The sequence below is a fragment of the Cygnus atratus genome, chromosome 11, assembly GCF_013377495.2.
Source record: "Cygnus atratus isolate AKBS03 ecotype Queensland, Australia chromosome 11, CAtr_DNAZoo_HiC_assembly, whole genome shotgun sequence".
In the NCBI taxonomy this organism is placed as follows: domain Eukaryota; kingdom Metazoa; phylum Chordata; class Aves; order Anseriformes; family Anatidae; genus Cygnus; species Cygnus atratus.
In genome coordinates, this window is record NC_066372.1 from 18,500,196 (window position 1) to 18,512,990 (window position 12,795).

The window sequence follows — 12,795 nt, forward strand, 5'->3', positions numbered from 1 at the left end:
CATTTTCAGGACACTATGGGATCTTGCAGGTATTATTCCTTTACCAGCAGGGACTGTAACAATGGTGGTAGAATGTTTTCCATCAGATATTCTCAGTTTGAGGAAAAGAGTTTACATATCTTGTTTTTTGACACAGAAAATAAGGGGCATGCTCTTTTTTTTTTTGGGGGGGGGGGGGTTGGGGGGGAGGGTAGAGGGTAAAGGGGGCATTTTGATTTTTGTTTCGGAAGGATTTCCCCCTAACTCATACTTACTATCAAACACTTTCTTCTGTCAGCTTCCACCTATAAATCCAAAGATGTTGTTCTTGCAGTTGGAATTTCATTAACGGTACTGTTAGTGGTGTGATCTAGAACGAAGTCAAGCTCCCTGTATTATAGGTGAGCACATCTTGAAGTGCTAATTGGAGCTTAGAAAAGAGCTTAACAAAAGCCTATTAGAGTCAATAGAAATACTTCCATTGTCATCAGATTAGTCGAGTTTGATTTTTGAATATGATGCCAAAGCTGAACCTATCGAGCAGGTGCCAGTTTGCAAATCCCTTTCTTCCAATGTCAGATAATGGAGTCCATACTATAAAACAAAACCAAAACAGTGTCTAAGCCATGTATGACCTATTGAGCTAAATAGCTGTCTTTCATAGCCCTATGCTGAATTAGTCTCTATTGCCATATGTGGTATCTTGAAGCATTTATAAATGTCAAAGGCAGGCATTTGCTGTATGTAATTTCCATTTTTGCTGTGTAAGAAGGGTCATTGTAGCTACCTGTTCATTATAAGTTTATATCTCTGCAAGCAGCACGTTAATAACATTTTTGCAATGAGCACAACCAGGTAATAAGAAGAGTGAATAGGCATCTATGCCTTTATCTGGAAGGATGGCAGTGATTGATGTTTTCACTTTCCTATTGTCTATGTGCATACCTGGATCACAGAAAAACAAGTGCCCAGTGGGATATGAGGAGTTGATTGCAATGCCTTTTGAGTGACCTATGAATCATGAGGATCTGGAAATCCTTATTTACGTAAACGAAGGTTTAGGTGGTAATGTGAGTCGATGTTCTAATAAAACGGGGGTTGGTGTAAGTTTTAAGCATTGCTTAAAATTCATTTTCATCTTCGGAATTTCTTGTTGTACTTTACTCTTGATTAACTTTACAGCAGTCTAAATACATTTTTTTCTTTAATATTATAGTTCTGCATTAACATCCATTGCAATAATTTCTGAGACTCCTATTGCTCAGCATTCCTTAATAATTCCTCTTCTTCATTCCCTAAATTATTCTTCTAATATTCCTTTCCATTCTAGGAATACCTGGTAATAGAATACGATACACAGTGTATGTGAAAATGTAAATACTGAACAGATTTTGTGTGCTGTGAAGGAATTTCTGAGTACCTGTATTTTTTTTCTTGTCCTCAGCTGGGTAGCAAGTAGAACTGCAGATGAGTGCTTTTCAAACAGGGCATTGGAGTATAGTATTTTTTTTTTCTTCCCAATATATGCTGATATCTAGGCTCTCTGACAGTGGCTACTTTAGGTAGTCTTTTGGCCCAGCCCTCTCTTATACTTTATCAAGGTAATTATACGTTGAACTGCTCTGATATATGTATTCATAGTGTTTGGCAAGACTGTATTAACTGCACTTTTATGTTCTTAGGTCTCATATAGTATCTTTGCCTGGTTTTGGAATATAAAGGTCCTTTACATTGTTTATGTACTAATAAAGAAGCCCATAAGACAAAATACAGGCAGTAGACTCTAATGTTAAAAAGAAAAAAAAAAAGTGGGGGGGAAGAGGGGATTAAAGTTTTCACTTTGAACATTGGTGTTACTAATATTCCTGTGCAGTAGGTCACAGGAAAAGATTATATTAGTAACAGAACACATTTTCAATTAAGTTTAGAGGTGACATATTTCTAGAAAAAATAATAAAGAAAAAAATCATAGTTCAATTGCTGTAGCAATACCGTGCTGTTTCATGCAACAGTTTAGATGATGTATGTAGCAGTATCTCCAGAGCAGTGATATTAACCAGGGTGTGATCTTAAAGGGATGTTGGGTCCTGGAGATCTCTCATCCTGTTTGTTGTTCAGGTGCTTTAACTGTGGTCTGCTTGTTGATGCTGTCATTTCTGAAGAAATGTTTACAATTTATTATGTGTAAGTGTCCTTTTTAGTTGCAATTCAATGGTGCATACTAAGATTTTGCTAGCAAAAGTGTGATTACTTGTGTTTTATCCTATGTATAAGATGGCTTTGCTCTGCATATAGAGAGTAAATCATAGCATTGCTTTTCATTAGTACTAATTATTTTTTTCAGATCTCTTTCCTGGTTCCAGTCCTAATTAATTCATGCTTTATATTGATTCAAGGTGACTAGTGCGACCTCATGACGCTTCTGTAAAAGGCAGATTCAGCTAGGATGTTACACCATCACTGTCGGAGAAACCCTGAACTACAGGAAGAGTTGCAGATTCAGGCTGCAGTTGCTGCTGGCGATGTTCACACCGTGCGCAAGATGCTGGAGCAAGGATATTCTCCAAATGGTCGAGATGCCAATGGCTGGACCTTGCTTCATTTCTCGGCAGCAAGAGGGAAAGAGAGATGTGTCCGTGTTTTCCTTGAACATGGAGGTGAGTAGCCTAGAGAGAGAAATCTTGATTCCCATCTCACAGCTTTCTATCCCAATTCCCATTGTTTGGCTTTCCAGCACCAATTAGTTGCCAGACTACTTTTGATTTTTTTCTCTTTCGTTGGAGTGCTGCTTCATTTCTGTTTCTCTCTGATGCATGCTCTGTGAATGAGGTAATAGATTAGCTTTAGATCTTAATACCTGACAGTTTTTTCAGAATCGCCCAGGAACTGTTAAAAGAATGAATAAGCATTATAAAAATAGGGCAAAGAGCTCATTATAAACTTAAATGCACTCACTGTAGGCCTTTCTACTGTTAGAGGCTGTTATTAAGGAAGGCAGGTCCTTGAGTTGAAATTGTAGGGAAGATTGTTTCATAATTCTCGGAAGTTAACAAGTCACATTAAAGACTTACATTTCTGTGTAGGTTTTAACACAGTCTGTTGAACTTTATGAAAACATTGTGCGAGGGTTTGAGTGCCAGCTAGTCCAGCTGAGTTTACACCTCTCCTGCATCTATCCATAGCCAAGATTTGTTTCGAGAAATAATTGAGTTTTGTTTAAGTGATATAATTGCTTGGGTGATGTTTATTCCCCATTGAACGGTACAGTCAGAATTTCTTTCTGCTGTATCTTTTTCCAAGGCTACCTAAAGATTTAGAAATTGATAGTCTTAAACTTCTAATGCGACACTAGAGAGGGAAACCAAAAATCAGATGTTCTCCACAGTCTGAATAGCGTTCTTAAAGAACAGCATCCTCTACTCTAGCACTGTTCTTATCAACTTAATCATGAACTAAGATGTTTTTAGTCCCATGGAAACTGAAATGAATCATCTTTTTGATGCTTTACTTATCTGAGGTTTGGTCATGGTCCCCTTGTTTGTATTGCAGTATTTGTCAGATGTATAGATAAATCACCTTTAAAAATGAGTGGCATTAATGGGCTTGTGGTATTTGCCCAATTAATGGTACGTTATTTCAGAGCAGTAGTAAAATACAACCTGAACAACTGGACCCCGTTTATATATACCTACTGCAATTTCTAACTATGTGATACCATCAAACCCTCAAAGTTGTTATTGAAAGGGGGGGAAGCAACTGAATTGTACAAATAAATAACTTTAAACTCTACTTTTTAAATATAGTACTGTAGATAATCTCAAATCTTCATTTTTATAGGCTGTGAGTCTCAAAATGTATGCTAGAAGTTTGCAAGCTTGAAGGTGACCTGGAAAAACAAAATCATAAACCCTGTTTATCTTCATTGTAGAGGTTTTGCTATTAAATAGCTGCTGGCATAGTGTTTTGTTTTGTTTTTCTATCTTTTGTTGTTACTGTTTTCTATATCAAGTACAAGCTGAATATGATGCCCGATGAAAACTGTCTGTAATGAGACAGATTCCTTGTGCTGGAAGCAGCAGAGTTTAATCACCAGGACTAGAAAGTTGAGTAACAAATAGTGTGAGGGTTAGTCATCTACAGCAGCTTTTCTGTAGCTGAGCCTCCCTTCAGAAAATTGGCACTGTTTTGTGCCTTACCTTGTTTTGCCTCAAAACAGAGGCATAAAAGATAATGAGTATTTAAAACATAATAATGTCACAAGTGAGCTAATAAGCAGTGAATGAGCTGACTGTTAAAAGCAAACTTAATCATGCCTGCCTCATTAGTGAGAGGTTTGTGTCTACCTTTCTTAAGTCTCCACCTTCCTCCCTCTGAGAAGGAGATTAGTTTGACATTGGGTGTTAATCCCTTTGGACCCAAATGATATTGGGGTGAAAGAAGTCATTTTCTGGTATGAAACTTATGGTAAGCAGAATATAGAACTGACTAGGTGTGTATTGGTAATAAAGGGGAGGGAGTGGATGAAGTTTTGGAGAAAAGAGGGTACCTGAGGGTTAGTGGAAGGAAGGGGGAGACTGGTGATAGATGTGATGCCAAAGCCTAGCAGAGCTGGAAATATGTTTGTAGGACAGGAACGAGAAAACCATGCTGGGCTGTTGCTGAGGGTAGAGTGCTACGCCTCAGATCTTGGACACTGGAAGAGCGCTGACATAGGCTTGAGTGGTAGTGAGTTTGAGATGGATTTTGGATAATAAACACTGAGAAGGAATCTGATCGCTGACCTGGAAATAAGAGGTAGCTTCTTATGGGAGTCATGACCTAGCTGCCTCCTGCTTTTTCTCTCTCTTCTTCCAGCATTGCTCGCCAGCAAAGAAAAGAGCCAGGGGACAGCATTGTGTATGCAGCTTGGCTGATAGGAGTGGAGGTGGTGCAACAGGAGGAAGCATTTATTTTCTGCCAAACAAGGAGGAGAGACAGATAGATGGGCAAAACGCCTAAAGTAACAGTTCAAATTTAAGGGTAAAGCCAGTAGAAATAGCAGCTAGGTACAGAGGTTATAGGTCAGATAAGTATTCTTATGCAATGTGGAAACTGAAGTGTGGAGAAACTTAGTTTTCATAAGTGAAAAATAGTGAATTTGACTTAATGTATTTGTCACATTTTAATAAAGTGAAGATTCCGTGAAGCTAGTTCTTTCTATTCACAGGAACAATCCGGAGTCACAACGCTCAGTAGGAGAACAAAACAAAAACGGGGTGTAGTTTTCAGTGATCTTGGATTTTTTGCATAGCATTTATTTTTTCCCCCCTTTAAATGTATTTTTTTGCTTTTAAAATGAGGTATTGTCTGTCTCAATATAATGCTGCACAAAAACAGTTTTTTAAATTCCCATCACAGTTAAAGTTACCACCGTCTAAGGTCCTGAAAGCGAGTAGTTGCTAGCTGTCTCTTGGTGATAACTCTCAACATTAATTGAGCAGGACAGCTTCTTGTTACTTGTATTAAAGTGAAAAATGATTTGCTAAAGCTCTCGGAAATTGAAGAGTAACGGAAGTATCTAAGCAGATGTATTTATTTTTAGTCTTGGCTGCAAGGTATCTAGCTCTAAGGTCATGGAGAATCCAGGAGAAACTAAAGAATGCCAAATGCTTATCCCTCCCTAAAGCTCATAGTGGTCTTGTGTAGTAATGCCTTTGTGGATGTCTTTTGTATCAATGTTGTCCTAAAAATTAGCCATGCAGTAGCCATGTTTCTAAACCATGTGGTCAGAATTAAGTCCTAGTTGGGGGGAGTACACTTGAAATAATAGAAGTACGTTACGAAGCCAGAAGCATTGCTTTCTTGGCTTCCCAAATGAGACTGATACAGTAAGGTAATGAACGTGTCATGAAAGAAGGGAAGCTGTCTCACTGAGCAGTAAATTAAAACTCAAATTTTAGACTTCTTTAGGAAGCTATATATTCTCTAGATTACAATATTAGAAATGAGTCTCATTAACAGTCGAGTTTAAATGATTAGCTTAGGTGCCCAACTTTAAAATGAACTAAGATCACGAGTATCATTGTGTTGCAATTTTCTGTCTCAAGTGAGGTTGATTATAGTAATTCGGTACCCTTGATAAGCAGCTCAAGGTTTATGTCACTGTATTTTGCGTTATATTTAAGAACATTAGAAGTGACCAAATGCAGCTGTTCATATTTCTAGATTCTGCTATCCCCAAATTTATGGGAAGCTTGAGAAGAAATAACTATAATTGTCAAACAATCAGGATGGAGGCAAGATAAAGAAATGCTGGCAAGTGCTGGCTTCATCCCTTCCTAGTTAAATACGCTTGTACCAGGTACTTTTTTACCCCTCTGCAGAATCTGAAAGGTAAGCTAAGTGAATTCTTTCCCAATTCATTTCTACCTTGCTTGCATTCCAGGGGAGACAGTTACTTTACAACATGTTGAAGCCTTTTTTTATATTTAAAAAAAAGTATAGCAACCAAAGCTTTTAAGGCAACATGAGCTTTCCAGTATTCTTTTTGCTAATGCAGGGACTGAAAGGATAGAAATTGTATGTGATATAACACAGGTCCAACTTTTGCTAAAAGCCCTTGTGCAGTTCAAAAGTTCTACAGGAGGTGGCAGCAAGACATTTGCTGAATAGCAGCAGATAATGTTTTGGTCTTGTTAAAATTCCTTCCTTAATCAAGGGGTAACTGGTACCCTTAGCTCACTAGAAGCCCATAATCTTAACAGGAATCACAATATTTTTATCATGAGTTTTTGTTACCAGGCTTGGTTTTGGAAGGTTAGTTGTTTGTGTTCCTTCGTTGCCCAGGTAAGACATTTCTTTCCTATTCTTGTTGAGACACTTGTCTTACATGACATTGTATTTTTTTGGTTGACCTTAATGTGATGAAATTTTGAGAGGAGAGAAGATATGGGAAGGAACTTAAAACCATAGAGAAGGCACATTCTTATTTTGTGAACTAAACTGTAGCTTTTGGATTGCAACAACTTGTGTAAAAATGTTCGTGCACACAAGCATACACACACAAAATTTGGGGCAGGTCTGATTGACTTCAGAAATGGCATAGACTAACCAGGCTAGCAGCAATATCTTGTGCCTCAGCTAGAAGGTAGAAATGATTGACTTGCATGCCCAAAACAGAGTGGAAGAGAGAAGGCAGAATTTGAAACAGTGGTTGTCAATTTTATTTTTTAACTGTTTTTGTGAAAAATGGCTCTGGCTGCTGCTGTCTCCTTCTGTTATGTCCAACTTTCTCCCTAATTCTGCTTCTCAGAATGTATCGTCCCTCTGCATCTTAATTCTCATGCTTGTGCTACTAACTTTATCTATCACCAGTCAGGAGTTAATCTAGAATAGTCTGAGCAGTGCAAAGAAAGAGATCCTGGGAGCAGCACACATCACTTTGAAGCAGCGTCTCAGTCTTCAATGACAGTGTGGGTTGTACTGATTCCTCTGCTAAAATACCTGACATCATCATAGTGCAGGTTAGCAACCACCTATTCAGTCAAGGTCTTCATTTTCCTGCCAACCTGTGGATGCTTCGGCAATTGCTTTAACTCAGGTTAGTGTAACTTTGCAGGGCACTGAAACTCCTGCTTTTCACCAAAGACTAGGAAGTAGGCTGACTACCAAGGCACATTCCTTAATCTTTCTTTCATTATTTCTAGGTTCCTACTCTACTTACTTACTAGAGGCAGTTCTCACATGTTATTTCTACATGTGCTATTTTAATTGTGTAGCCAGGCTCCATTAGTTTGTGTTGTGTTTTTTTCCTTCCTTCAGTCTTCTCTTTAAATCTTAAAAATTCCTTAGAGCTGCTGGGTCACCTTTGCAGCTGTGTTCTGAACTGTCTTTCCTGCCCTATTATTTTGGCAGGGCGTCTATCTCAGTGTGTTATCTGGATGTGGTTGCAGTACATCCATATTGGGAAGCTCATTCCTGTTTCCTGATGGCACCTTTGCATGTTCAAACCATTGTTAGATATAGACTAAACTAGTTTGTAGTTTACATTGTGAACTTAACTTGCTTATATAGATGAGGAATCCACAAAGGACTCAATGCCAAGGTGCAAGGACAGCGCCGTCAAGATTAGGGAAGGTGGGCAGGCACCCTTACGCTTGTCTGCTCTTAGAGATGATTTGTTCTTTGTGCTGCAAATGTGTGTTTACGGAGCGGAAACAAATACAAGGAACTATGAAGAACAGGACCTAGCAGTTGTTTCCATAGATGCACAGGCATATTAAAAATGTGTCAGCTTAATGCTAGTCTCTTGTGCAGACAGAATCTCTTTTTACCAGCTGGGAAGCTTAGGCTAGGAAAGTGCCTCAAACTTCCAAGCTGTGGTTCGTACTCTTCACCATCCGTCAGGCAACATCTACTGATGCTGGAAGGAGAAAGCTTGCAGCCTGGCTTGTTTTCTAGCTGAGAAAGGGTAATGAGGCACGCACCTTTCCTCCAGTAATTAGTTGGGTACGTGAGAATAGCCATTTGACTTACAAGTTTGGGTGTGCTGAGGAAATTAAGTAAATTGATTTGGTTATGTTGTGTTTTTAAATTCATAAATCAGATGAAGTTTTTGTGCTGTGTTGGGATGCGTGGGGGGCTATCTGTCTAATCACTTGTACTCTGCACTAATATTTCTCCTGACTCCTTCCATACGTGGTTGCTTACATTCCTGTAAAATCTAAAATTTTTGTAAAAGTATAAATTCAGAACAGATTCGTCATTTATAAAAACAAACTTTATCAAGATAATCTAAAATAACATATATCCTACATGCTTTGGAAATCCTGCAGACCACAGAGAAACATTTTACCTAATACAGTATTACACCCTAAAAACAATACAATCCTGCCAGACCACAAAACATCCGCAATTTGGGACAGCAGATGTTTCTACACATGCTTCTTTTTAAGACCAAGAAGCAACACAAGGGAAAATAAAAAAGCTCAGCATTGAGAAAGAAATGTAATATTACAGAGCTGGAGGAAAACTGGATGGACAGAGATTTGAGTAGTTAGCCTAAGAGTGCTAGAAAGATGTGGAAAACTATTTGTCAAATGGAAACACGTATATGAAAGAAAAGATCTCTTTTGTGTAATTCTTTCATAAATATAATTTAGCTTTTTCTTTAAAATAGCATTTGGTTCATGAAAGCAAGAATTATTTTGAAGTACAAAAAAAAATCCTGTCTTGTTATGCCTGAAAAGAATAACATTCAATCATTTGATTATTTGTTTGCAGCACTGGATTACTGTAACGCCTTCTAATTAATTTTTAATTTTATTTTAACTTCAGCTGATCCCACAGTTAAGGACTTAATTGGAGGCTTCACTGCTCTGCATTATGCAGCCATGCATGGCCGAGCGAGGATTGCACGCTTGATGTTGGAATCTGAATATAGAAGTGACATTATTAATGCAAAAAGCAACGATGGTTGGACTCCCCTCCATGTAGCAGCCCACTATGGCAGAGACTCATTTGTCAGGCTCCTGTTGGAGTTCAAGGCTGAGGTTGATCCGCTCAGTGATAAAGGTACCACACCGCTTCAGCTGGCCATTATCCGAGAGAGGTCAAGCTGTGTGAAAATCCTCCTGGATCACAATGCCAACATCGACATTCAAAATGGTTTCCTGTTACGATACGCTGTGATCAAAAGCAATCACTCTTACTGCCGAATGTTCCTTCAGAGAGGGGCGGACACAAACTTGGGTCGCTTGGAAGATGGACAGACGCCCTTACACTTGTCTGCTCTTAGAGATGATGTGCTTTGTGCACAAATGTTATATAATTACGGAGCGGACACTAACACAAGGAACTATGAAGGACAGACCCCACTGGCTGTTTCAATAAGTATTTCTGGAAGTAGCCGACCCTGTCTGGATTTCTTACAAGAAGTGACAAGTATGTATGTAAGAAAAGTTAATGACGGGACACAATGTCCTCTAAAAGCCTTCTTTGAATTTAGCCCCAGAAAAAATGCTTCCTCTCTGCCCCTTGATGCTATTTAAACGCGCTAGACAGTTTCTGGGAAGGTGAAGGGATTGTGAAACTGGGAACCTCTTACTTGGCGAAGGTGCTACTGTTAAGTATATTTCATTTCAATTAGTCTTGTTTAAGTATCAACAGGAAGCATAAATTAAAAAGAAAAGTGAACTGTAAAACTAGTTTTATTAATGGCCTTAGCACATAAGATGTTTGGGTTTTGCTGCTTTTTTTTCTTAGGGTCTTTTGCGTGTTTAGCACTGTGCAAATGCTCTGCTGGCTTTTTCATCTGGCATTACAACTGGGGCAGGAAAAGAGCTTTTGCTGCGTTTTGTTCTCCCATGTTCCCTCTCCTTCTCTTCCCTACACCAGACAACAAAATGACATAGTTTATTCGTGCAGCTCGAAGGGGATTCGTATGCTGTGTAGCTCTGATTTGATTTTGGTGGTATCTCTGAAAAATGAAAAGGGTTTGAACTCATTGCCACTTCTGACACTTAACCTGAGAGTATTCGGCTGCTAATGTTCTGCTCAGTTTTGTTTGTCAGTTTTTGGTGTGCTAGGCCTGCTGGAAGTTTTCTTTTACTCCTTCATTCTACATGCAATGTTATTTTAATGTTTTCCAATTATAGTATTACCTAAAAGCATTTAGGAGCTGCTTATTGGCAATTAGCAGGAGTTTAATTCAATTTATCAAGCCATCTTAATGTATTTATCATCCGACTAGGATGATCTTAACAGAGAAGGGTGGGGTATTTCATGTATCATTTTTTTTCCCTATGGTGGTTATTCTTTTTTATTTTTCCTGTGATAGTTTTATTGAGATTTAAGCACCCTGTATTTTCTGCGAAGAAACTGAAATTTAGTGTGGGCTGGGGTGAATCAGCTGCGATGTGTTGTCGGTAACTGACACAAAAAAGCATTTGGAATTTCATTTTTGTCTTCCTGATTTGTGGTGGTGCTTTTGCTTATATCTGAAATATAAAGGGAATTTTTGGAAAGGTAGAAGTTAATGAAATCAATCAGTTACATTTATTATTTTACTTTGCCTGACCCTTTTCATTCATACATGTTTCTTCCCGCTTTCCTTGTTGGGAGCCTCTCACTATATAGTAGCACAGTCAGGGTTATTAGTAGATGATATAATATCCAGACTTGCAATTTTTCACAGTCTTAGAACATAGCCCCAAGCGTGAAGGATTATTCATTTTCTCTCAATGTCTACAGGCTGATTCAGAAAGTTGGAAATCAGTCCTGCAACTTATATTTAGGTTGCAGATTCCATACCTTAAGGCTTTAAAGGACTCGTTTCATTCAAGTGAGAAATAAATTCCGCAACAAAAAAAGGCAGCTTAAATTTGTGGTGAACAGAACCGTCCTGGAACTATTTCAATTTTGTGCTGATGGAGGGAGAACTGGGAAAGCAGGGAGGACTAGTGCTGACAAAAACACTTCAGCTTTGTGCTTCTGAGCAAAATTATTATGAATATGTGTTTACAAACAGCTATAAACAGACTCTGCTGCCCTTATTAGAAATCTACAAACACTGTCTTCCACTGCTTTCATGAATAATCATTGCAATAAATGGTGTAGGAGAGAAAATGGGTAAAGAATGGGCTGGGATTTTGGTAGTTCCCAATTAGATCAGACTGTATACAGGGAATTGTTGAGCTCTTACCCTGTAGCACTTCGGGGAAGAATCTGTCTATTGTAATATGTATTTACTAGAGGAGGGGGGAAATGACAAATTTTTTTACAGAATTCTTGCAGAAGTCTTACTGAAATTATCTCTTGTGGTTGGTAATAGTGCCTGGGTCTTAGGGTTTAACGGGAATTTCTAGCTTGCTTAATTGAAAATTATACTCCATGCTTAATACAGAAATCCGTAGCTGCAAGTTTTATATGTGGGTCCAGAGTCTGAAGAATATCTTTGATAATTTTTACTTGCAGTACGTTTAATTTTTTTGAAGGTTACAGATTAATGTGTGTAAATTCTGAAAGTTATCAAACTGATTTCTTCCAGTGAAAGCAGTTGCATGCTTCAGATAAAAGGAATATTATTTAGCAATCTGCATATAAAATGTAAGTTGCTATTTTTGTTGTTTTTTCCTCAGAAAACATATTTTTACAATTTCAGATCCCCAAAAAGTGTTTTTTTTTGGTACATCCTGTAATGGGTAATAATCGCATCCTTTAGTCTAGGTCCCTAGTTGCAAATAACAGGCAGGAGACCCAGCTGTCAGAAATACTTAGTATTGACTCTGAAAGTTGGTAAGAAGTTTGGCACATTTTGGATTTCACTTTCTTTGATGCTGGAAGTCTGATACCCTTCCTGGTTGTAGGTGGAAATTCCTTTACTCTTAGAATAATTTCAAGAGGAACAAAGTTACTCTGCAGTTGCATCTCAATATTTAAGCATGAATTTGGCAGTTGAGGACAATGAAGTTTTTAATCTTGAGTCTGTGATTGATTTGATGTTTAGACAGTTGTTCTTACCTCTTTTTTCCTTACTCATTTTTGTATTATAAAAAAGAAGCTTCACAGTGAAAAAAACACTACTGAAAGTTACTTAATTATTTATTGCCTTCCTCTTCTTTTCTGTGTCTTCCGTATTACGCTTTTGCACTCCAAAAACAATTACTAGCAGCCGCAATAGTATCTGAGATCATCTGATAAAGAGTTTGTTTTTGGAATACTAAAGTGTTATTCTTCAGTTGTACAGGATCTGTACCTGCCTCTTCAAGAGTGTTGGTGGGTTAAGGTTGGAAAGCGCTAATGCAAAATTGAGATGCATACTGAATGGAAAATTAAAAG

The 12,795-nt window shown here is 38.1% G+C and overlaps 1 protein-coding gene across 2 annotated transcripts in view; it reads left to right on the forward strand.

The window, feature by feature from the left end:
* The window catches only part of ASB7 (ankyrin repeat and SOCS box containing 7), a 32,453-nt gene that overhangs the window by 7,424 nt on the left and 12,234 nt on the right, over positions 1-12,795 (forward strand). For both annotated transcript variants that reach the window (XM_035554825.2, XM_035554826.2), the window contains 2 exons: positions 2,376-2,636; positions 9,295-9,900. In XM_035554825.2, coding sequence (XP_035410718.1) covers positions 2,426-2,636; positions 9,295-9,900 — 817 coding nt within the window. In that variant the 5' untranslated portion in view covers positions 2,376-2,425. The remainder of the gene's footprint in view (positions 1-2,375; positions 2,637-9,294; positions 9,901-12,795) is intronic.